General features: G+C 53.4%; 1 protein-coding gene across 2 annotated transcripts in view; it reads left to right on the forward strand.

Moving 5' to 3' along the window:
* Positions 1 to 220: 220 nt before the first annotated feature.
* The window catches only part of TPCN1 (two pore segment channel 1), a 67,248-nt gene continuing 41,913 nt past the window's right edge, over positions 221 to 25,555 (forward strand). The window contains exons 1-2 of one of the 2 annotated variants that reach the window (XM_006900990.1): positions 221 to 420; positions 4,397 to 4,630. In XM_006900990.1, the coding sequence (XP_006901052.1) occupies positions 4,519 to 4,630 (112 nt within the window). In that variant the 5' untranslated portion in view covers positions 221 to 420; positions 4,397 to 4,518. Of the gene's footprint in view, positions 421 to 3,463; positions 3,486 to 4,396; positions 4,631 to 25,555 lie in introns of those variants that run through there. The other variant, XM_006900991.1, reaches the window with a different exon arrangement.

The raw sequence follows: 25,555 nt of genomic DNA on the forward strand, positions 1-25,555 counted from the left end.
TTCTGGGTGGTGCCAAAGTGAGTAAGGCGGGCAAAGTGGGAGGGGATAGGGGCGGAACTCCTTCGTCCCGCCCCTTCCCCAGGAGGCGGCCGGGAGATCTGCTCCGACATTGGATCAAGGCTGAAGAGGGACGTGAAATTACACCAATCATAAGCCAGCATAGACACGCTAGTAGCCAATCTATGGCCCCAGGGGCGAAGTGGGCGGGACGAGCAGTGTTGAGGGCACGGTAGGCGGTGGATGGGAGTGCTGGCGCAGCTGCCGTGGTGGCAGCGGCTGGAGTGGCGGCGACCGAAGTGGCGGCGGCGGCGGCGGCTGCAACAGCTCTGGACTCAGAGATCTTTGGCGGCGGCGGCGCCGGCGGGCTGTGCTGTGCTGTGCGGACCCCGGTGCATGGTCCGGATTGCTGGGGCGGTGCATGTAAGAATCCAGGGAGGGGGCGCGAGCACTTGGCCTGAGGGAGGGGGCAGAGGGCAGAGGTCAGAAGGCGCTGAGTAGGGGTTGTTGGCTGGCCGTCGGGGTGTGTGTGGGGTTCCAGGACGGACCCTGGGAGGTTGCAGGGAAATCATCAAGGGGCTCCTCTCCAGTCCAGGCCACCGCTTTGCACCCTTTTAATCTCCTCTGGCTCCTTTTGGGGTCCCATGCTTGGGGCCCCTGGCTGAGAGCACGTGGATCTGGAGCTGGCGCCTCTGTTGCTGTCCTCCTCCTCCATCATCTGTCCTCCCGGCGCCCTCGGGCAGCTCCACACCGAGGTCGTGCCCTGGTCAGGCTGCTCTGGGCGGCGGGGGACAGCTGCTGACCCCTTTCCCGGGGACCTCTCCCCAGGAGCGATCCTTCCTTATTACAGAGGAAGCAGTGAAGTCCAAGCAAGGCACTGGGTCTTGGACTCAGGAGTCCTGCCCTCCAGCTCTGCCTCTGCACTGTGTGACCTTGGATGGGTCCCATTCCCTCTCTGGGCCCAACTTTTCCCCCATCTCCAAAAGGATGACTTTGAATCCTAATGGGGGACCGGTTCTGGAACGAGGCTTAGGGCAATGGTTACAGGGGGGCAGGTCTCTGAGTTCCACCTGCCTGGGTTGAAATCGCGACTCTTTCAGTTCCCTGTTGTTTGCTTACAAGGGGGCAGGTTGAATTAATTGAGTTAAGCCTCGGTTCCTTCATCCATAAAGTGGGGCTGTTCACTAAAACAAGGTTTCTTAGCAAACACTGTTGCTACTTTGAGCCGATGATTCTATACTGTGGAGGGCTGTCTTGTGCAAGATAGTATGTTTAAAGATACCCATGTTTAGCAATATCCCTGGCTTCTACTCACTAGAGGCCAATAACAGTCCTCCTTCCCTCTGCCCCTTCCTCCCTCCCAACTGTTGTGACAATAAAAAATATCTGCAGATATTGTCCACTCCCTTCAGTGGGGGAACCACAAGCAAGCGAGTAGTGAGTGCTCTATTAAACAGTTAAACTCACAAGACTGGTAGCCATTATGATAATGATAATTTGGACAGCCTTTTCTTAATGAACAGGTTGATAAGAGTCCCCCACCTTCAACATCAACACAGGATAGAATTTAGGCAAATGTTGATCATTGTCGAAGCTGCTGAAGAGTGCCTTGTGAGGAAGTTCATTTACATACTGTCTCTAGTGTAAGTCTGAAAGTGTCTGGTAGAAAGTTAAGAACCAAACCAAATAAACCCCACTGAAGCTTCAAGACAGCCTAGTGATGGTGTCTCTTTTGGGCTGTTGCTTCTTCTTTCTTCTCACCATTGAGACCCAAAAGCAAAATAGATCCCCAGATTGGGAGGACACTCCAGAAACAACAAAGGTGGGGGGGAACCCAACCAAAAAACAACCACAGGAAGTTCGCAGGGCAGAGTTACAAGCTTGGAGCAAGCTAAAGTGTTTACTTTATCCTTCCTTGTTTTAAGAAGCTCCGCAAATTCCCTGCTGACTCAGGAGGGTCTGCTTGGCGTCATTTTGATGATTTTTGTGTGTGAAAGGAACAAAGGTGCCCAAAGGCGCTTTCAATGAATTTTTGCAGAGGCTGATCCCAGGTCACAGCGGGAGGAAGGAACCTGTTGCTGGTTTCAAGTGCAAAGGTCCACAGGCAGATCTGCTGAGTCCTTGCTTTTCTCTGGGCGGAAACAGAAGGAAGCCTCATGGCCTAGTGGTTAAATGCTTGGTCGCTAACATGAAGGTCAGCAGTTTGAATCCGCCAGCCACTCGGAGGGACAAAGATTACAGTATAGGAAACCCCATGACTGTCACCTGGAGTCACTTTGAGTTGAAACTGACTCAGCAGTTTCTAACAACAGATGACCTGACATGTTATAGTTGTGGAAGTGAGGTGCTCCCTGAACTTGGAGGCTGTCTCCTAGAGGAATTAAGGGGTGATGGCTGAGAGCAAAACTTTGGAGTCAGACTTTATCTGTGGGTTCCTGGGCAAGTTATCTAGCCCTTCTGTGCCTAACATTCCCCCCCCCCCCCCCGGCAAAAGGGTGACAGTCATCTGGCCTCAGGGCTACTATGAAGATTCAATCAGCTTTTCCTGTTGCTGTTGTGTACCCTTGGGTTGGAACCAAGGATCGCTGACCCTCCAGTGAGTTTTCAGAGGCTGTAAATAGCACGGGAGGAGATTACCCATCTTTTCCCTACAAGAGTAGCTGGGGGGCTTCAAACTGCCTGCTTTTGGGTTGGCAGCTCAACTTCTTACGACTCAGCCAGCAACGATCTCTCTGGTGTGTACCCAGACCCACTGCCTTCAAGTCGATTCCCCCTTACTGCGACCCTCTGTTGGGTTTCCGAGGCCATACATTGTCCTGGAAGCAGACTAACCCTTTTCCTGCCACGGGGCAGATGGTGGATTTGAACCACTGACCTTGTACATCGCAGCCCAGCATGTAACTTACTATCTTGCCAAGCCTATATGTGGCACATAAGAAGTAGAGAGTATTAACTCCTGTTACTGTAATGGCTGTTTTCCCCCTTGCCCCCTAAATCTTTCGGCATCACAGATCTCCACAAACAAATGTGTAGGGAGGGTTGTAGAAGACATTAGTCAAGAATCTCACTCGCCAATTTAAATTACTCTTTAAACGTTTCAGTGCGGACCCGCTTCATTTTATGGCACTCTGTGGATAATGGCATTTCTCACAGATTGAAGGCTGGGGCAGCCTTCCAAGGCTACAGCAAATCTCTTGGCGCCATGCTAGCAACGGCCTGTGCTCACTTGGTATTCCCGTGCCTCATCCGGTCATTCTCACAAATGTCTCAGACTTCTTTCCAATGCAGCTGCTCTCTTCATAGAGTGTTGTTGCGTGCTCTTGAATTAGAACCGACGCAAAGCTGGCCCTTCAGTGGGTTTTCAGAGGCAGTAAGTCCCCTGGGGAAAGATCGCCCGGCTTTCACCTGAGGAGCAGTCGGTGGATTCAAACCGAGTGCCTCTGGGTTGCCAGCACAACTCCTTACCCCTCAGTCACCGGAGCTCTCTCGCTTAGTAGAGCTGAACAAATAAATCCACTGCTGTCAGGTTGATTCTGATTCTGAGAGACACCCCATGCACACACATTGGGTTTCTGAAGCTGTAAATCTGTACAAGACAAGATTTCCCATCTTTCTCCGTCAGATTTGAACTGCCAACCTTTTGGTTAGCAGCCTGATGCGTTATTTACTGTGCCTCCAGGGCTCCTGATAGACTGTTAGGAACCACAGACTGTATTGCTTATTTTATTGTTCTTTTTGTCTTACTGTCGTGGTATGGAATTGAACTTGAAATGTCTCCAAGATCTGCCTGTGTCTTGCACATTTCTGTGTGTGCACTTTATAGATGCTTTTCTGTAATATTCTGCTTCTTTTTTTTTTTTTAAAAATTATTGTTTTTGTGTGTGTACTGTTAGATTGGATCTGACTGGTACAGGAAGAGATTGTCCCTCCTTCTCCAGCAGAGCATCTGGTAGATTTGAACCACATGCTTCTAGGATTGCAGTGAAGCCACTAGGCCACCAGAGCTCCCAATATTCTTCTTTTTGAAAAAAAATTATTATAAGGAGCTCTGGTGGCCTAGTGGCAAGAAGCTGCACTGCAATCCCAGAGGTGCGCTGTTTGAATCCACCAGATGCTCTACTGGAGAAGGAGGGACAGTCTCCTCCTGTACCCGTCAGATCCGATTTGATGGTGTACACAAAAAAAATAATAAAATAAAAAAAAATAATTGAGCACTAATTCATATACCATAAAAGTCTGACCATTCTAGCACGTACAGTCCTGTGTGTTTTTAGCATATGCATAAAGTTACCATCTCCTGCCACTATCTAATTTAGGAACACTCTCGCCTGTAGTGTGGTTGCATCTGAGTAAACTCCCTCTTTCTTTTCTTTTTTTTTTTCAATCCCCTGAACCTCAGAAGATGCGGCTGATGGAGTTTCTGAGAAGCACCTTGGGCACAGCGGCTTTGGAAGGGACATCAGACCAGAGACTACTTAAAGCCTTGACCATAGCATCCTGAGGGTTGCGGGAGAGGAGACCATGGCTGTGAGCTTGGATGACGACGTGCCCTTGATCCTGACCTTGGATGAGGGTGGCAGCGCCCCCCTGGCTCCATCCAATGGCCTGGCCCAAGAGGAACTGCCTAGCAAAAGTAAGACAGTGGGGTGGGCTGGACTAAGAGATGATGTTGACTTTGTGGTCTGATGGGAGAGGTTGGCGCCTGGTACCCGATGCCCGTGTTGAACCCCCCTCAGTTCTGATAATGAAACGACTCCCAGGAGAGTCCCATCGTATGCATTGATCCCATTCATGATATTTTGAGGGGGTCTTCTTTGCTCTTCCTGGAGCCCCTTCCCCTTCAGCCACCTGCACCTCATGCCTTTGAGTTACCTGGGCTGCACCCTGGAGACCTGTGTGCGCCTGTAGTTTTGCCTGCTCCTCGGCCAGCATCCCAGCCCTAAGCTCTGTTAAAAAAAGAAACAGATTTCCACAGAGCCTCCGTCCGCCCCGATCGGAAGCTGTTGGCCGGGAAGTGGAGTTGACAGCGTCACTGCCCAGGGCTGCAGCGTGCAGGGAGGGAGCCACCATTGGGTGGCCGGTCATTGATCTGAGGGTTTGGCCTCGTGCTTTGTCTTCCTCTGAACCGCAGCCTCGGCCGCCGTGAGCCTGAGACAGGTCCTGAGCTTTAAATGTTTTCAATTTTAAGTGTGTTTTTGGCAGAACGGGAGGCCTTAAAAACCTTTCTGGTCTCCGTCCCGAAGCCATTTGCTTCATTTGGTCAAGCCTTGGGCTCCAGAGAGGCCTAAAATAACTCGCCTTTTTATGGAGTTTCTGAGACATCGGGGAGCAGTTTTAGGGTCTCCTCGGCAAGTGGATATTCCATCCACCAGTCCTACCAGACGGGACACGGGGCCTTTGCTCCCCTCCAGGCCACAGAGTGGATACAAGTCACCAGATGCCTGGCTTCGTGTCCCTCTGGTCTGGATACAGCAGAGTCGAGTCAGGGGACTCCCTCGGACGTGGAGAAGGAGAGCCGGCTCCCAGTGGGAACGAGTGCGCTGTGAGACCTTCTTTGTTCGATTGTGGGTGTTCGTTTCCTCTGGAGTGCCAGGCTGGGTGCTGGCTGATATTGCTCAGTGAGGGCTGAAAAAGAAACTAGGCTTTTCCCTGAATTCTGCCCAGAGCTGAGAAAGCCGTGACCGATTTACAGCAACACTTTCTAAATCCCAAGGATACCCGGTAGCATAGTGGTGAAGATGCTCGGCCGCTAATCGAAAGATCGGTGGCTCGAACCCACCGACAGGTCTGTGTTAGAAAGATGTCACACGTTTGCTCCCGTAAAGAGTACAAACGTGGAACTGGGCGATTCTCCTTCAGCCTAAGGGAATCCTGAGTCAAAATCGTCTTAATGGCAAGAGGTTTGGTTTTTCTGATTTTTTTCTTGGAGCTGTCACATTAACTAGTTAGACTTTTTCTTACCTGTTATCTCACGGGAGTTCACCTTGCAAGGTAGGCAGTCTTATCTCTACTTTACAGTGGAGGAAATTGTGGACCAGAGAGGTGAAGTAAAGTACCCACGATCACACAGTCAGCAGATTGTTAAGCCGTTGATCCTTCCCTTCTTTTTCTTCATTGTCCTCTTCCAAACAACTCAGATTCACTGCAGCGGTGTGGGCTCTGACCCATAGCTGACCCCCCATCGGGCTTCTGAGCCTATGAACTGTAATGGGAGGAGATTATTCATTGTTTTCCCCTTTGAAGCCCCTGCGGGGACTTCGAACTGCTGGGGAAGAGAGGCCTTTGGGTGTAACTTGCGACACACTGCGCCACCAGAGCTCCCTCCTTGTCTTCCTAGGTCTGTAATAAATGTGCATGTTGGCCTTGAACTGTGGTCAGCGGGAGGCCTGCTGCCATCTGGTTAAGTACTCAGCTGTGGGCACGCCTAGCAGCTCTGAGGGAGGAAGACCAGAAGGTCTGCTTTCATAAAGCTCACAGCCTAGCAGAGGAGCTCCAGTAGCCCAGTGGGTTAAGGAGCTGCACCACCAACCTGAAGGCAGGAGTTTGAACCAACCGGAAAGATGACCAGTCTCCTCCTGTGTGGTTTACAGCCGCTGAAAACCCACCAGAGGGAGGGTCAGCTCTGAGACGTTCCCACTCAGTGGCCAGCAGTTGAGTTGAGTGGCCAGTCTGGGGAACCCTCAGGGCCAGTTCTGTTCCGTCATGAGGAGGGACGCTGCTGGGAATCGGAACCACCTCCGTAGGATCTGACTCCACCACAAGATTTCTTCGTGTAACCTCAGAATAATGTCCCTGTAAATATTGGTGTCCATGTTTTACAGAGGAAGATGCTATCTCAGAGAGGGTAGGTAGTTGTCTGAGGTCACACAGCTAATAAACCCAACCTGTAGGGAGCTCTTATAGCCTACTGGCAAGAAGCTGCACTGCAGTCCCAGAGGTGCATGGTTCAAATCCACCAGATGCTCTACTGGAGAAGGAGGGGCAATCACCTCCTGTACAAGTCAGATCCAATTTGACAGTACACACATAATAAATAATAAAACAAACAAAAAAAACCCCCAGCCTGTCTAGAGAGTTCTGGTTCCTCTCAACCCCAAGGACAGAGGCTTTCCAAGGCTATAAATCTTTAAGGAAGCAGACTACCTCGTCTTTGTTCCGCAGAGGGACTGCTGTGTTCGAACTGCCGACCTTGCGTTTAACAGACCACACTTAACCCATCTTGTCACCAAGTCTCCTTAACTAGCCAGCAAAACCTGATTTTTTTCAACTCTCTTGTGTGAATGTGACACAGCCTTCCTTTCAGAGGAGACCAGCCCAGGAGATGGGCAGCTGGCTAGTCCCCGGACAGTGCAAGGCATAGCACAGGAGAAGGAGCAGTGGTGTGAAGCAGGTCTGGGGTGAGCCAGGCACAAGATTCTAACGTGGAGTCATTGTCATGGGTGCTTCTTTTTTAAGTCTCTCCAAAGTATCAGTGCTCAGGGTAGGACAATAAGCTCTCTTGCAGGTAAAAGTGGGCGGAGCAACCCAGTTCTGGGTCAAGGTCAAGGTTTTGAACTGACACTGGACCTGAATAAGTAGGAAATACCCTGACCTTTGACAGGCTTAGATAAAGCTGTTCTCACATGGATTTGGCAGCGATAGTGGCTTGCTTTGGCTTGTCTCTTTAAGTAAAATGTTACAGTGTCTGGGGAAATCATACTTCTTGCACTGTGCACCAGCGCCTCTGTTCCTGCTACTGGGCCATTTGCTAAAAGCTCTGAGAACATGTGAGTTTACTCCCCGAAGCCCGGCTGGGACAGATGACAGGGCCCCTCTGTAGAAAAGCAGCTCTCAGGCAGCCACCTTCCCCACCGCCCCTGCCGAACACCTGTCCATGTAAGAGATAAATCCAGTCTGGAACTTTCGCCGGGTCGACACTCCTCAGGGCCTTTCCATCCCCACCAGGGTACAGGCCAAGCAAGCCCTTTAGCTGACATGAAGCCAAACCCTGCAGGATGGAGCAGAATTGCTGCTTCGGGCTCCCAAGGCTGTCAATCTTCATGGAAGCAGGCCGCATGTCTGTCTTCTGCAGAGCAGTGGGTGGATTCGAACCTCCAGCCTTGTGGTACACAGCCCAGTGCTTTAACCGTGGTGCCCCCAGCTTCCTTTCCGCCGGTACACAAGGGCATAGATATTCTCGCACCTTCTTGCCTCACTTCTGTTGCCTATCTCTCAGCCTGTAGCGTCATCCCCATATAGTCAGTCTGGTGAATACCACAACGTCCTTCCCTTCTCTGCCCCACCAGTAACTCTGCCCAGAGCCCGGTCCCTTGTTTGCTGGGGAGCTCCGGAAAATCCCTGCTGTGAGACCCTCTCTCCTCTGAAGCGTCCCCACCACCCGCCTCTGCCCGACAGAGCTAATTACTCACAGCCCTTTCCCACTTCGGCGTCTTATTTCACCACCTCTTATTACGAGGACATGACTGGGTGGTAATTAGCTGTGTAATCATGTGAATCACTGGCCAGGCTCCGGGTTCCAGGAGCTTCCGAAAGGCCTTATCCATCTTGGTGTCGCCTGGCTCGAGGCCCGTGATGTGTCGGTACCGGACACGTGCTGGCCGAAACCAAGCTGGCTGGGTCTCTGAGGCCTGGAGCTCAGGGCGATGGCTGACCCAGAGCCCCCTGCTTGGCCCCCTTTTCTCTCAGCAGTGCTCATGGCCCTTGACGCTCCCGTTACCGTCACCATTAGTCCCTGTAAACCCTTGAGGTTGGAAGGAATTGGCCGAGGCCTTTAGCAGAGCTGGCAAAAGGCACAGGCTTGAGCCCCTGGGAACTGAACAAGCTTTTTGAGGGTGTGAGCGCCGATCGAACTTGGACCTCAGCCCAGGGCCCAGCAGCCACCGCCGAATCCTCCATCTGGTCCTCTCGCTGCGTCCTCCGCCCTTCCCTCATTGTCCAGGTTCCCCGGGACCTGACTGCAGCGCCCGTGACCTTGCCCTCATGCTCCAGACTGCCTGGGCCGCGCCTTGACCTTGCCAACACCCCATCCCTCCGCGTTGAGAAATTTCCTCCTCAGATGAGGCAGCGTGGATTTATTTTAGCTGAGACTCAAACATCTTGGGGCCACGAGAGTGGCTGTCGGACGTGCTAATGAATGACTCACCAGCAGGACGGTGTCAGGTTGATAAAAGGCAGGTAGGAGCAGAGGTATTTAAAGCTTGGAAAGGAGGAATAACCTTCAGAGTCATGGGTGGGGCTGGCTTTGACTGTGTGCACCAAACAGTGGGCTCAACCTCCACGTTCAGGGAATCAGAGTCATAGGCCACGTAGGGGGGACTCCTGGGCGATTTGGCCTTCTCATTGCCCAAGGAGGGCATCAGACAGGTCTCTCCTCCATACCTTCTCCAGGTGAGGAACTGGGACTCAGCAGGGGTTGAGGTTTGTGTGGGGCACTGACTGATCCTCTGGCCCCTTTGGCGCTGGTCACCCCTAGTTCCCGGATGGCAGGTGACAGAATGGAGAACGCCCCTTGGTGCCTCGCATGCCACTGGGAGCTCCCTTGGCCCTAGTGCTGTGTCTGACTGTGTGGAGGCCACTAACGTCTGTGCAGGGGAACCAACCCGTGGTGCCCTGGCTCCCTTTCCAGAGTCACACACACCCAGGGCCACTTGGCAGACGGCTCCGTCCGGATGGGCTGGTGCTGTTGACGTTAGGGCTCATGTGGCCTGCGTGAGCTCTGAGAGAGGACGGGGACTTATCCTGAGGTGGATTCGCCATTGCAGAAGTCAGAGCCTGCAGTTCTTCCTTCCTCTGACCTCGTGTCCCAGGGGTCCCACGTGGCCTCTGTCACTTGTCACATCCTGGGTTTGGAGGGGCATAAGGGCTCTGATGGAAAGCCCTGAGGCTTCCCAGGCTGCTGGCTGAGGAAAGTGCTTCCCTTCCCCAGGCCTCAGTTTGCTAACCTGTAAAGTGGGGCCGAGGGGGGATTCAGGATGACTGTACTCTGTGTCTAGTGTTTAGCAAACAGGTCTGCAGGTGGTGCTCAGCATGAAGTATTCAGCACACCAGGCTCTGCTGACAGTGCCCAGCAAATGGAGCTCACTCTGCACACAGTGTCAGCCCGTGTAACGTGCCCGGCCAGGTGCAGTGTTGGCATTGTGACCGGAGACCAGGCTGCTGCTCGGGGAACACCCGCCACGAGCCGGGATCCTGATCCTTGTCTGCCCTGCACTGGCCCAGCTGGCGGCCACCGCCCAGCCAGGGAGCTGAGGCTGCTGGAAACCAAACAACAATTAGCTCCTCGCGGGCTCCCCGGGATCTCCAGCACTCGTCGGCACTCCCCTGGCTTTTTTTAGGGCCTTGCCCAGGCGGAATGCTGGGTGTCGCCAGACTGGTGATGGCGCCAAAAGCACCCAGCATGCTGGGATGGAGCCTTGCGTTGGGGACGGGAAGCCTTCCCCTTGCTCCGTCCTCCTCGCCTTCGTGGGGGGATCCTGTCTGTTGCCTCGGGGCCCCCCGCCATGAACTGCCATTCCCCCTGCCGCCCACGGAGCGCTGCTGTGTTTCAATGGCAGTGGCAGCAGCTGGGGGCACGCCGCAGCCCCCCAGTGCCCCGCTCTCTGTAGCTACGTTCACATTTGCTCTGAGAGCAATTTATGAGCCGCAGCAGCTTCTGAGTCAGCGGGGGGACATGGGAGGGCTTTGGGGACTTCCACAACTGACATCTGGCGGCCTTTGGTGGAGGTGGCCTCCCTGGGCCACCTTGGCCAAGGGACAGAGTGCATGGGGGACATCAGCCTTGAGAGCACCCGATTCTGTCTTCACGGTCATCGACGTTTGTGGACTGAGATTTTTTTGGTTATGTCCCATCACGTCAGTTCTGACTCACACATTACTCCCGCCCCATAGGGTTTTTCTACACTGTAGTCCTTAAAGGCGAAGGTCACCAGGCTTTGTCTCCTTCAGAGCTGCTGGGGGGATTGAACTGCTGACCATCCGCGTAGCAGCCAAGGGTCTAACCGTTGTGCCACCAGGGCTCCTTTTGAACAGTGCCACACACAGGTGTGATAATGGCTTGCTGGTTGGGGTCCCTGCTCTGTGTTAGGAACACTTCCCGCCGATTCCCTAAGCCAGTGTGGGAGGTACGTGCTTTCAGAGTCCAGGCCTTACAGAAGGGGAAACTGAGGCCCCACAACGTCATCGCTGGCCCGATGCTGGGTGCCGCACAGCCCAGAACGGGCAGCAGCAGGTCTGAATCCCTGCTTTCGGTCTGCAGGACCTTTAGCTCAGACACCGTGCGCTGTGACTTAGAAGCTTTCTGTCAAAGGCACAATTTTAGTCCGTGTTTTCTTTTCCAAAATGAAGTTGGCTTCCTGTGTTTTTGTTGTTAGAAGTTGTCATTCCAGCTCAGAGACACTGTGCACACCAGGACCAGACTCTGCTGGGTGCCGCACTGTCCTCCTGGTCAACGGCTGTCACTGGGTCAGTCCATGACCCCGAGGGCCGCCGCCTCTTTGCCAACCCTCTGCTCTTCTGAGGAGCTCTGGTGGCGAAGTCTCTTGGGAGTTGCATTGCTCACCCAAAGGCGCGAGTTTAAAGTGTTTCGAATTCACTAGCAGCTCCTTGGGAGGGCAGTGGACAGGCTTCCTGTGCAATTTACAGCCTCATGAACCCAATGGCGAGTCACGGGGAGGCCAAACAGGCTCTCCAGCATGAGCTTGAGGGGTTTTAGTCTAAAACAAGTCATATCCTCTTCCAGGTATTGGTCCTGTCTATAAATAACAGCATGTCCTCCTCCACGTACCTGTCCCTTCTATAACGTGGTGTCTATAACATGGTACTGACTGTTCCCCTTTGTCACATGGTGTCCTCCAGGTACTGACCGGTCCCCTCTATAGCATGATGTCCTTCTCTAGGTACTGACCAGTCCCCTCTATAACATAGTGTCCTTCTCCAAGTATTGACCGGTCCCCTCTGTCACATGATGTCCTTTTCTAGGTATTGACCAGTCCCCTCTATAACATAGTGTCCTTCTCCAAGTACTGACCGGTCCCCTCTATAGCATGATGTCCTTCTCTAGGTACTGACTGGTCCCCTCTATAACATGGTGTCTACAGATACTGATCGGTCCCCTCTGTTACATGATGTCCTCCAGGTATTAACCGGTCCCCTCTATAACATGATGTCCTTCTCTAGGCACTGACCAGTCCCCTCTATAACATAGTGTCCTTCTCCAAGTACTGACCGGTCCCCTCTATAACATGATGTCCTTCTCCAAGCACTGACCAGTCCCCTCTGTAACATGATGTCCTTCTCCAGGTACTGACTGTTCCCCTCAGTAACATGATGTCCTCCAGGTACTGACCGGTCCCCTCTGTAACATGATATCCTTCTCTAGGTACTGCTGGTCCCCTCTATAACATGGTGTCCTTTTCCAAGTATTGACCGGTCCCTTCTATAACATGGTGTCATGCAGGTACTGACCAGTCCCTTCTGTAACATGGTGTCCTTCAGGTACTGACCTGTCTCTTCCATAACATGGTGTCATGCAGGTACTGACCGGTCCCTTCTATAACAGGGCCAAGGGTCAGAAACAGGCCATCTCACAGAAGCCTAGATGACCAGTGATGAAAATATGACTGAGGAGGGTCTGGGAGCCATGGTGACACAATGGTTTAAGTGCTGAGCTGCTAACCAAACGGTCGCCCGCCGGCACCCACTAGGGAGCTCTGGTGGCTTCATGGTAAGGAATTGCACTGCCGGGGCAAAGGTATGTGGTTCAAATCCACCAGGTGCTCAGTGGGAGAAAGGTGAACAGTCTTCCTCCTGTGTGATCTACAGTCTCTGGAGGTCTGCTGGAGGGTGAGCTGGGGGTGAGTCGATCGATTCCGGAGTACCCAGCCAAACAGCAGCTGCCCTGTGGGAGAGAGTACGGGCGACCGGAAACCTGACAGGGCACTTCTGCTCTGCCCTGCAGGGTCACTGAGCGTCAGAAGCCACCCGCGGCAGTGGGTTGGGTTTGTTTTTTTCTAAAGAGGCTCAGAAGTAACATGATGGCAGAGTGCCTGCCTGTTGTCCTTTGTCAACTCAGAGTGTCTCCTCCCACAGCCGCAACAGCCCCGCCTAAGGGATCTTGGGGTGAACCACCCCTGAAAATGGGGTTCTAGTCTTCCCTGGGGACTGGGATGTGGGTGGAGAGGACACTCTTAGGATGTTCTTAGCGGCAGGAACTAGAGAGGGCATTTTCTCTTTTTCTGTGTCTGTCTCCCTGACCAGCCTGTGGCCCAGCCTGTGGCTGGGCTGGGCTGCACCTTTCTCCTCTGCACAGTTCCTGGCTCAAAAAAGGCATTCAGGAAGTGTCCTGAGATATGGGGATGGGGAGGGGGACTCTCAGCCTCACCTGGCCTGGGGTGGAGGCGGGGGACTGAGGTTCGAAACTTTAGACGCAGGCAGTGTCCCGGACAGCAGGAAGTAGTGAATGAAAGACAGACAGAGCTGGACAGGATGCAAACAGAGCTGGACAGGATGCATGTGCTTGTCTGTGTCCAGGAACGCTGGTAGCACCGTGGTTGACTGCTAACCAGAAGATCAGTGGTTCAAACCCCCTAGCCACACTGAAGGACAAAGAGGCAGTTTGCTTCTGGAAAGATTTATAGCCTTGGAAGCCCTACAGAGCAGTGCTTGGGGGTTCATTCTCTCCATCTTTCCAATTGCCACGGAATTAGAACCGAATCAAAGTTAACCCTCCAGCTGGTTTTCGGGAGACTGTAAATCACACAGGAGGAAATTGCCCATCTTTGTACCAGCAGAGTTGCTGGTGGATTTGACCTGCAAAAGGGGTGCTGTCTTTGGGTTAATAACACAACCCCCTGCAGACTAGGCCGCTAGAACTTCTTACAGATTCCTCTCAGTGGTAGTGGGTTTGGTTTGGGGTTTGCAGCCCAGCTCTCCCCCCAACAGCCTTCCTAAATCCCACCGCGCCAGACTCTCAGGATCCCTTAGAACCTGGAAGCACCCTGTTCCGTCTCCTGATTGACAAGGCCTGGCCTCGGATGTTTCCTGCAGATAACTTTCAGCTTTGTTCCCGGCTCTCGTTCAGCCAGCCGTTCTGGTGGAGGGCTGCACAGGGAGCCAGTCACCCCCCCCAGCCGCCCAGCTGGGAAGCGTGGCCTCCCAGCCTTCGTGATAAAGCGACCGTATCCTGTGCTTGTCCTGTGGAGGCGAAGAGGGCCACGCTGTCCTCGTGACCACCCTTCACCCTCCAGGGAGGACACTTCAGTCCCTTTGCCGCTGTGCGTTTTTAGCTCCAGACACTGTGGTACCTCTTTTTGTTCTTTTACGTATGCTTTTGGGGGGTGGGGTTCTTCTTTCCCCATGTTATTGTTAGAGGTCAGCAGCACCCCACTTGTGCCTTCCCTCCGTGTAACGGAGCAGCGCGGCCTGATACCGTGGTGATCCATCAGACTTTCAGTGGTTCATTGTAGGAGGTAGATTGCCAGGCTTTTCTTCCTAGTCTTAGTGTGGAAGCTCTGCCGAGACCCGTCACGCTCCAGAGCAGCCCACAAGGCTCCGCTGACAGTGAGGACCACCAACCGGGATTCGAACCCTGGCCCTCCTGCCTAGAAGACATGAACTCTGCCACCCAGCCCAGCTGACACCCTTCTGATGTGGCCTCCAAGCATTGCACATTGGGAACTCTTGTTTTGTTTTTTATAAATATATTGTTATTATTACTATTATTTTTTTTGTTACCAATGTTGTAAATCTTTACTGAAGAGAACACTTATTTTGCTATTATTATTGTTTTTAATGAACATTTACAGAGACTTTGGATTTCCATCTATTCATTGTTGCACTTTTCTCCCTGCCCACCCCACCCTCCCCCCCTAGTTCGCACTTCTCTTTGAAAAGTAAAAGAAAAATTCTTTTGTATACAATCCCTACCCCCAAGTCCACTCCTTTATGCAGCCTTTGTTCTGGACTCCTGTCATGACAATAATACCTAATCATATATCACTTTTAAACCGTTCTCTCCCTCATCTGTTTCAATGCAGTGTACATAATTTGTCCCATCTTTCACAGTCTCCCTCCAACCCCGATGTCAGTCCTGTTTTAAAACAGAGGCACCATGCAGTATTTGTCCTTTTGTGATGAGATACTTCACTCAGCATAATGTCCTCCAGGGTTACCCATTTTGAATAGTATTGCATGAGTTCCTTGTTTTTCAGTGCAGCATAGTATTCCGTTGTGTGAGTATACCACAGCTTCTCTAGCCATTCGTTTGTTGATGGGGCCTTGGGATCACTGGTGAGCCTCTCTCACGTGTTCCCCGTTTCCTTCTTTCAGGAAGTACAAGTCGTGGTGGGTTTTGCCCCTGCACCTAAATCTCTTTTGGTGGTTGGGAGTAGACACAGCAGAACTCAGTCCCCCTCCAGCAGCTGTGGCACGGGCCATTCTTCAAGCTTTGCCAGCTTGAAACTGCGTCCTTCTTTTCCAAACTGTCCCTGCCCTGTTGACCTGAGCTCACGGCCCTCCAAGTTTCCTGTGTTCGGGCAGACCTCGGGATAGTGAGGGTTTGGTCCCAGACTCTCCTGACATAAAGCGCGTGTCGCAAACAAAGCGATCACCCCGGGTTGTCTGTGTGCTTGTTTCTTATGCACCTAAGGCAGTGTTGAGGGTCTGCCATGGTCTGTAAAGTGGGCAGTAACTTTACAAAGAGTTTGACGTGTTTCAAGAATGACAGAAATAAAATGCAGAGATGAGGAGCGAACAAAGGGTGGTGGGAACATGGTGCTGATAGACTTGCCCAGCGCAGGGTGGCCTCAAACCTACGATTTGTAAAACACGAAACAACTCCTGCGAGACGCGGCTCATTGATATATCTCTGTAACGCTTTGCATGGCTGCGGGCCAGCCACTTTTGGCCTCGTTGGGGACGGCGCCTGGAAGGATCACATCGCCCACTGCAGGCTTGCTGTACTAATTCAGGAAGCTGTGCTGGGTTACATGTAGGTTTCAGGGCATCTTTTCTGGTTTCAGGTTTAAGAAGGAGGCAGCATTTTAAGATCGATTGTCAGATCGCATTTTCCCTTGCCCGGCCCCTGAAACCTGGCAGTGGCCCTGAGCCATTCCCGGTGTTGTGCCGCAGACTTCCAGCTGTCTGGCCTGTGTTCTCAAAATCCCAGACAGCAGCCCGCGGCCTCGAAGCCTGGCTCTGCCCACTCGCCTGCCTCCCTGCCCCTGTGCTGTCACCTAATCTGCCTCGGCCACTTGCCCTCCCTCTGGGCTTCTGTCTCCGACTGCTTCCCGCTGCAGCTTTCTTCAATGAAAGACCTTGGTCCCCCCTCTCCCAGGGAGCCTTCTCTGAGCAGATGGGACAGGGCTGAGCCCGCGTGGCCTCCAGTTCTCTGACGATACCTCAGAAGTCCCGTCATCTGTACCCCACTGCCCCCAACACCCACAGTGGAATACCTGATTAATGTCTCCCAGGCCGAAGCGGGGTTTGAGCAACAACTGTGGGGTTTGGGTGATGGTACTCATTTACAGCAGTGACTGGATGGCCGAGTTTGTCAGGGAATCTTTGCCCAGTGGACTAAGACCTTGGAGGAGGACAGCACCTAAGACGGGGAAGACCCTCAGTGGGATGGACTCCACAGCGACTCCTGTACGTGACCTTGGACTTGAACACAGCAGATTGTTTAGACAGCAGAGGCTCAGGGTTCGGCTCAGTTCACCCAGGCGCAAGTTTGGTTTTAGAATTCACGTTCCCACTCACCAAAGCTTCATTTGAATGTGGATTTCCTTATGTCCCCCTGATGCCTGTTGGAGCTGCCTGGCCAGGGTCCCCAACTCCCTGTAACACCCAGGCAGGTGACTTGTTTTGGGGCATTGGGCGGCGGGGGTGGGGGACACACACACACACACACAGCCAGGCCTCTTCCTTCTGAAAGAAAGGACCACTGTGGCAAAGGCTTAGGGGGACTGCGTTCGCCTTCTCCCTTTCTTCACACAGCCCGGGCGCTTCCTAAACAGACGCAAAGCAGCTAGTCTCTGAGTGAGTCACCGGCTTCCAAAAACAAGTCCAAGTCCGGAGTCCTGTCACAGCTGAGCCAGCCCCGGGAGCCATGTGGGGTGACGAGGAGACTCAGTCTCATGTGACCAGGTCAGAAATAGCCTGGGCGGGGCCTGGCCTGGCTTCCCTGGGAACAGCCGACTTGGAGGACGACGGGTTGTTGATGTTGCTGGCTGCCTTTGAGTCCTTTCCAGTTCATTACAGTCTCATGTGACACAGTCAAACTGCCCATAGTGTTTCCTAGGCTGGAATGTTTTCTCCCTCTCCCCCCACGCCCCAACTTTTAATTGTGATTTGAGTGAAAGTTTACAGAGCACATCATTCTCCCATTCCAAAGCTTACATGGGTTTGTTTCATGACATTGGTCGTGATCCTTTCTGTGTGAAGGCACTCTTCCACTGCCTCCTTGTGTATCCCATTTCCCTTTGCCCTCCTTCCCTGCCCTTTTATCCTTCATGCCTTCCGGGCTTTGGTTTTTTGGGGGGCAAATGCTGCCCTCACTAGAGTTTCCTCAGGAGAAAGAAGAGCAATCTTCTCCTGTTCAAGATTTATGGCTTCAGAAACCCAACAGAAGGTTATTACTGAACTGGAATTGACTTGTCGACGGCAGGTTTTTGGCAGCCCTTTTGACCCCATGTGGTTGACTGTTCTGGGGAGTGTTACTGTCATGTTTTGAAAATTGGACAGCGAATAAGGAAGACCAAAGAAGAATTGGTGCCTTAGTGCTATTGAAGAACAAGTAGATCTGGCTGGGAGGAAGAGAAACCAGGAAGAGGTTTCCAAGAGAAACTCTTCAGACACAAAGATGGTGAGAAGTTGTCTCACTGACTTTGGGCCTGTTGTCAGAAGGGGACAGTCTTGGGATAAAGACATGGTGCTGGGAAAGGTGGCGGGTCAGGGACAGTGAGGAAGACCTTCAGCGACATGGACTGGCAGGGTGACTGTATTGGCAATGGGGAGGATGGTCAGGAGAGGACAAGGGCCAGCCGTGTTGTTTGACGGGTCCCTGCAAGTGGCCTCTGGGAGTGGCCCACTTACAGGCCGAAAGAGTGTCTTAAGGGCCATGTTCTTGGGTGCTTCCCACAATCTCATTCAAATCAGTAAACCTGGCCTTTATTTTATGATTTCAAAGTTTGTTCTAGAAATGTTTCCCTTCTGCTTCAGAAGGCCTGGGACCTTCTACTGTGATCTCAGATCAGTAAGTAGTGACAGTCGGGCACCGGGCACCGTCCTGTCTCTCTGACCTCACCTGGGCTGTACTCTTTACAGAAATCAATCACCCTTTGCGCGTCAGGACGTGGCACTTCTCTGGAAGCCCACCTGTGCCCGTGTGGCCGCCCCAAGCTGGAGTGCTGGGTTTTCACCTTGCCTCCGTCTGAGCCTTCCCCCCACCACCACCCCCCGTCCTCGGGCCGCCTGTCACTCTCAGCAGCCTTGCTGCCTCGTAGAATGGGATTTTACTTTTAATTTCCCCTCATTCTCTTCGCCGTTAGCTGCACAGCTCGGGCAGAGCCATCGCGCCCGGCGCCGGCTAATGGCTTGGAGCAGCTCCAAGCCGCCGGCTGCCCCGGCTCTCACTTGTGGGTGGTCGTTGACAAGCGTGCTGTCTTCTCTCTGTGACTCTCCGGGGCCCCCTCTTCTTGCGGGCTCGGCTGTTCACACTTGGCTGGCCCGCCTGGCTTCTCGGAATCGAGGCTTTTACAGCTCACCCCGGACCAGTCTGGTGGCACCGGCGGAGGCTGGGCTGTTCTCAGGCCCGGCATCCGCAGACCCTCTGCACCCGTCGGCCCGCTCCGTTTTGCTGCCTGTTGTCTTAAGCAGTTTCCTCCTGGAGATCTGGCATTGTCTAGGGGATCTTGGGGGTGGAGGGGATGGATCCGCAAAGCCTGCAGTTGGGGCTGCTGGAAGAGCTCTCAGTGCTGTGTGTTGGGTTGTTAGGAACGTGTTTGTGTGTTGCAGTGATGATGCAGAGGGTGGGCCTTCCTCTCTAAGTAGCTGCAGCCTTTAAGGAGGAGCTGAGATTTGAGTTCAGTTTCCCCATCTGTGAAATGGGTTTGTGGATAGTTCCATTCAGGCTGATAAAGGAAATTGTATGTAATATATCACAGTCTCGGGTCACTACATGGAAGTTATCCAAACTGAGCATAACCCACTTCCCTCAAGTGGATGCCAGTTTACATCGACCCTGCAGGACACAGAACAGAGCTGCCCCATAGGGTTTCTGAGGTGTTGTTGTTGTCGTTGTTATGTGCCATTGAGTCTACTACAGCTCTGCGACCCTATGCACAACAACTCTGAACCCTGCTCTATCCTGAGTCAGTCTCACTGCCTCTGACACACTTACCTTCATGACCCCAGTTACTGTGTCAATCCATCTCATCCGGGGTCTGCACTGTCCCTCCACCCTTCCAAGGATGATGTCCTTCTCCAAGGACTGGTCCCTTCTAGCAAAATGTCCAAAGTATGTGAGACACAGTTTCAAAATCCTTGCCTCCGAGGAGCTTCTTGGTTTCACCCTCTCAAGGACAGACCTGTTTGTTCTCTTGGCAGTCCATGGTATGTTCAACACGCTTCTCCAGCACTCTTCTCAAAGGCATCAAGGCTTCTGTCACCTTTGGTTATTGTCCAGCTCTCTGATAGAAGCAATTAATTGTGAAACCATGGCCTGGATCAGGCACTCCTTACTCTCTAGACTGAGATCGTTGCTCTTCAGCACTCTGGAGAGGACTCTGACAGCAGATTTTGCTAATAGAATTCATCTTTTGATTTCTCGACTGCTGGTGCCAAGAGTATTGATTGTGGAACTGAGCAAGCTCAAAATGTTAACAATCTCAGTCTCTTCTCCATCTATTGGCCCAATGGTGAGAATCTTTGTTTTCTTGAAATTGAGCTTCAAAGATCCTTTAAAGTCACACTGTCTCATCTTGCTTTGGGACCACTGGGAGATTGGAACCCATGACCTTTTGGTTTACTGCTAAGCCTTTTAACTACCATATCACCATGGCTCTTAAATGATGATAAATATATTAACTTGGCTTCATGTGAGCCCATGAGTAGGTAACTCTGGATGCCTTTCTGTCTTGTTTTTAAGGGCGTTTTTCCATTTAAGAGTCCGCTATGGCAAGTGAGTTCTGGTGACACAGTGGTTAAAGCACTCAGCTGGCAGCCTGCGCTTCAGCTGTGAAGATGCCAGCCTCAGAAGCCCAGTGTGTGGTTCTGCTCTGCCCCCTGGAGCAATACTGACTCCATGCCTGTGGTTTGGCTTGGCTTTGCCTTGTGGCCAAGGGGTGATTTCCTTGACTGACCCCCATCCCCGTGGCATTACAGGGGCTGTTTCGTCAGGCAGCCCCGCCTCCTGCCTGTCCTTTTGGGTCTCCTCTTGGTTTCCATGACAGTATTCTTTATCCATGATGCCTCTTGTAGGCGGTGTTCCCATTTGACAGAAGGGGAAACTGAGGAAAAGCAGAGCAGGCTGAGCCCGGAGCCGGGCCACCAAGCACTCAGGGTTTCCAGACCTCCGCTGGCTCCTCTGGGGTCAGCAGCAGCTAGGGGCGCTTTTCCGTTTCTGCAGCTGCCCAACGTCTACCTGGCTGTAGCTTCCCCAAGGTGCCCGCCTATGCCTCCTAGTAGCCAGAGGTCCAGATGCTGGGCAGGGTCCGCCCTCCCTGGGCTCCCTGGTGAGGCAAAACGTGAACCCTTGACCTATTGCTGAGTGGACCCTGTCAACCGACAGGTCAGTCCCTTCCTGCGTGTCATGTCTTCGAGCCACACTTGTCCCTTTGAGCACTGGTCCTCTCTGCTGACCTCTCCCGAGGTCCTGGAAGTGCCACTGCGCAGAGAAAAACGCCTTGCCTCCCCGCTTACTCTCCTGTGCTGGCTTCTCTCCACGTCCCTGCGCGAGTCACAATTAGCATTTCGGATGCTTCCAAGTGGATGTGGGGCAGATGTTCGTACAGGTGCTGCGCCCACTATTAGGTAAACAGCAGAGTCTGCGTGCCTCTGTGTGTGTGTGTGAGAGAGAGAGAGAGAGAGTGAGAGAGTGAGAGAGGGAAAGAGGGAGGGGGAGAGAAAGAGGGATGGAGAGAGAGGTCAGGGCCTCTTAGGCTGGGTTCTCCACAGGTGCACAAGAGTGCGGGGTGCGTAAGCAGACCGGGTTCCGTCCCAGACTGCCCCCCAGCAACACAAATATTAAACTAAAATGAGCCGCACGGAGTGCTTTGTTTCGTTGTGCAGGTATAAGTTGTATTTAAACTACAGGTCGTCTATTAAAGGAACTCTGCTGGCATAATCCATTGTGTGTGTTATAATGTTAACCAGAAGGTCAGTGGTTCGAACCCACCAGCCACTCCAGAGGAAAAAGTTGGACAGTCTCCTCCTGTGGTTTACAGCCTTGGGGACCTGATGGAGGGGGCAGCGTGAGTAATAAATATGTAGGTCTAAAAAAAACCAGAGAAGCCCTCGTTACCACTAAGTCAGAACTGACTCACAGCTGACCCTCCAGTTGTAAATCGTGTGAAAGATTAGTCATCATTTTCCTGCAGAGCAGCAGTTGGATTCGAACCATATGCCTTTGAGATAGCAGCACAACGCCTTATCCCTAGACCACCAGAGCTCTATATAGTTGTGTACCATTGAGTTGGAACTGACCCATAACTGCTACCTCTCTCTCTCTCTCTCTCACTGTCTATGCTTTTGGGATTGCAGCTTACTTCTTACCACAAGGCAATCATAGGTCCTTTATATTGTTGTTGTGTACTATCAAGTTGGAACCGACCCATAGCTGACCCTCTCTGGTGGGTTTTCACAGGCAGTAAATCGCAAAGGAGGAGATTGCCCATCCTTCTCCCGCAGAGCAGCTGGAGGCCTCGAACTGCGTGCCTTCGGAATTGCAGGGCAGCTTATGCATATATATTCATATGTGTTTGAGAGAGAGAGAGAGAGAGAGACATTTATTTCAAGGAAGTGCCTCACGTGGTGTGGACGCTGGCGCGTTTTCACATCTGTGGGTGCGGGGTTAGACTAGAAGCTTCTCCTTGTGCGTGAAGTTATGGGGGCTGATGACTCCAGGTATCCACAGGTCAGAGGGCAGGCTGCGGGTCCACGCCCTCGGGGTCAGTGGATGGAGATTGGGCTGCAAGATCATGAGGGGACCCGGTTTGCCAGGACATCCACGTGTATCGTAGGCAGGTCACACCCTGAGGAGACAGACCCCCTTTTGGCCGATTGGCTGCCCACATCAGATGCTAGAGTGGAGGTAGGGAGGGTGGTTACATGAAATATCTGCCAAACCCTTGAAAGGCGTGGCCTCGCCCAGTGATACATACCTTAAACATCCCAACAACAAAACCGAACCAAGCCCATTGCTGTTCCACCTCGTACTGACCCTGAAGGTCCAGGGCTAGACATCTTTACAGAAGCTGACCACTTCATTCTCTTGAGGAGAAATTGGTGGGTTCGAACCGCTGACTGTGAGTTTAGCAGCCCGACACTGAACCTACAGCTCCCCCCAGGCCACGCTCTGTAAATGATCGTTTAAAAAGTCCTTTCAGAGCCTCTGCAGCGCTTTCTGCTTTCCACGAGGGAGGCGCCCGGGGAGGTGCCTGGGAGTCCTTTGTGGGCGAGTGGGTGGGGAGAGTGAAAGCAGGTTGGTTTTTTTTGCCTCATAAACCCAGCAATGAGAGAGCAGGAAGTGCAAGTCCAGGCCAGGCCGGAAAAGTCACAGACGGAAGCAGGAGAAAACGTGGCCAGCTACCCCACAGGTGACCTGCTGACACCTGGCAAACCGCTTGTTCTCACTGGACCCCAGCAGCAGGGTGAGGCGGCGTGGGGGGGCTCAGCCACGGTAACACACGGTTGTCCTTCTGACAAGGGCACTGGGGAGGAGTGTCACCTACCTTCAAACTATGTCGATTCTAACTCCTAGTGTCCGTCCAGGCGCTTCTCTTAAGTCGTAAGAGGAGGAACCTCCCATCTTTCTCTCTTGGAGAAGTTGATGTATTTGAATTGTTGGAAACCACTTGTTAGCACCTCACCCGGTTACAGACTATCCCTCCGGAGCTTCCACCAACCTTCAGGCTAAAAAGACCCTCCGACTCATTGCTGTCAAGTCAGAGCGACTCATAGCTGATTCTCCGATGAGTTTTTTTTTCCCCCTCAAGGTTGTAAATCACATGGGAGGAAATTGCTTATCTTTCTCCCATGGAGATGCTGGTGGATTCGAACCACCGGAGAGGTGCTGACTTTGTGTTAGCAGCCCTGCTCCCTCTGCCCTGTGCATTTGAGAGCCCTCAAACAGGCCATATTGGCTTGCACATGGGAAGTGAGCGCTACTAAACATCACCCTCTGTTTCTCTCCTCCACATGACAGCCCTGACCATGCTAAGGTTAGAGAGTTGCTGTCAAGGTGAAGTTCGCAGGGTTGGGATGTCTCCCGGGGAGTTCCGGGGTAGCAAGCTCGGCGGTGTGCTTGATGCAGTAACTACGACGCACCCACTCTCCTGGCCTGCCTCCCAAGACCCCGAGTTTCCGACCTGCACTCCTCCCATCTTTCCACATCTCCTTTTGCAGTGTTGCTGGCCCCCTTCCTCCCTTTCCTTGCCTGGCTGGGTTCCTTCAGTGCTGGCTGGTTACTTCCAGGGGTGCCTTGGGTCTGACAGTTAAGGGCCCTGTCACCTGACTGAAAGTAAAGTTGGGGGTGGTGGCACAGGAAGAACCGGAGCCCCCTCCAGCACCACGCTTGACCTGGTTGGGCTTTTTGTTCCCCCCTCCTCCTCCTCGGACTTCAGCCTCTGGCAGGACGGGTTTTGGGCTCTTGGCCAGCAGTTCAGTGGGAGCGCTCGGTGCCCCTCTGGCCTTCCTGGAGGTGGGCGTGTGCCAGCAGGGCCCTGGTCGACCTCCTCCGTCCTCTTGCAGCCACGTATCAGAAAGAAGCTCCGTGCCGGGGGCCGTGCGCCCCCCTCCTTCTGTGTGCCGTCTCGCCGCCTCGCATCCCAGTTTTACCCAGGGGCCCCTGGAAGCGCCAGCCGGCGTGGTGGCCCTGCCGAGAGATGCCCGCCTGCCCGCGAAGCTCATTGTCGCCCGCCCGTTTTCCCACGGAGCGGAGCTCCCCGCGACAACTGGCAAACGGTCGGGCGAGGGCTCGTTGTCATTCTGGTGGGCACGGGCTTCCGGAGGGCACCCAGCACTCACTCGGTGGCTGGTGCCCGTGTTTGTTCCGGTGACGACCTGGAGCACAGTGGGCACAGGGCCCAGTTCTGGGATGAAGAAACTGAGGCTCCAGGGCTGCAGGACTGGGGAGCAGGGCAGGGCACACCCAGGGGGTGTCCAGACTGCAGAGGGTGTGCGTGTGTGTGCAGGAGTGCAAGGGTGTATGCATTAGGCACATGGATGTGTGCACATGCGTAGATGTATGTTTGCATATGTGAGTGCACACACGTGTGTGTGATTACATGATGTGTGTGTCCACATATTTGTACGTGTTTCAGCTTGTGTGACGCTGTGTGCACGTCAGAGATCAAGAAGGGAAACGTGAGGGCTTTGAAAGGGACAGAGTCCTCTGTATAAACCACAAACAGTCCGGCTTTGTGCTCTCTCCCTTCTGAGCTACCTCCCGCACGGGGCTCGCTGGCCTGGCCTTTTGCCTTTTATCCGCAGCAACCTTTGGCCTCGGTTCCCAAAATGCAGGCCTCCGATGCACCTTCCCAGGCCAATGCACCTTCCCAGGTTGGATGCATGCGGGATGGGCGGGCAGGCGAGGCCTCAGAGTCCACCCCCCCCAACCCCCCGCCCCTCCATCCCCTCCTCGCCCTCCTCCCCTGCACAACTTCAGGGTTGGCATATGGAGGCCGCATCTATTTACCGGCACCGCCAGGAGCCGCCGCGGGCTGTGCTCCAGCGAACGGAAACTCGCGTCCCCGCAGGGTCATAGCGGAGGCGGCGTGCGGAGCGCCAGCTGTTTTGCAGGGAGTGTCTGGGCCCCCTCACATCAGTGCGCCGAGGCACCGCCATCTGTGCTAACAGGTCACCCCCGTCCGGCTGCCCGTGCCCACCATCCCCCAGGCTCGGGGCTCAGCTCACTCGGAGTCACTGCCTTCTCTCTTCTGTCCCCATAGCCCTTGCCCATCAGCCCCTTTCCGGCTGCTCCTTCCCCTCCTACAGTGCTTCTCTGTCCACCTTGCGGGGAGGGTGGCCAGGATTCTGAGTGGGTGGTCATGGTCATAAATCTCCGGGGCCCAGGGACACAGCCTGCTTTTCACTCCAGAGCTCCGGGAGCACAGAATAGAATGTTTCCCCTCGAGGCGCAGAACGAGACCTGCCTGACCAGCTGATTGTTCCTGGTCAGCTTCCTCTGGCCCCTGGCAGACACCCCGGCCAGCAGGCCTTGCCACTTGCTGGGAGCCGGACGGCTTCTTCACTCCTCTTTCCCCTGCGCTGCTCTCCTTCTCTGCGCCCCTCCTGTGATCTCCAGCCCAGCTGCCTCCGGGAGGGACGGCCATGAAGCTTCAGGGGT

The sequence above is a fragment of the Elephantulus edwardii genome, unplaced genomic scaffold (assembly GCF_000299155.1).
Source record: "Elephantulus edwardii isolate Elephantulus edwardi_28Jun2011 unplaced genomic scaffold, EleEdw1.0 scaffold00304, whole genome shotgun sequence".
Classification (NCBI taxonomy): Eukaryota; Metazoa; Chordata; class Mammalia; order Macroscelidea; family Macroscelididae; genus Elephantulus; species Elephantulus edwardii.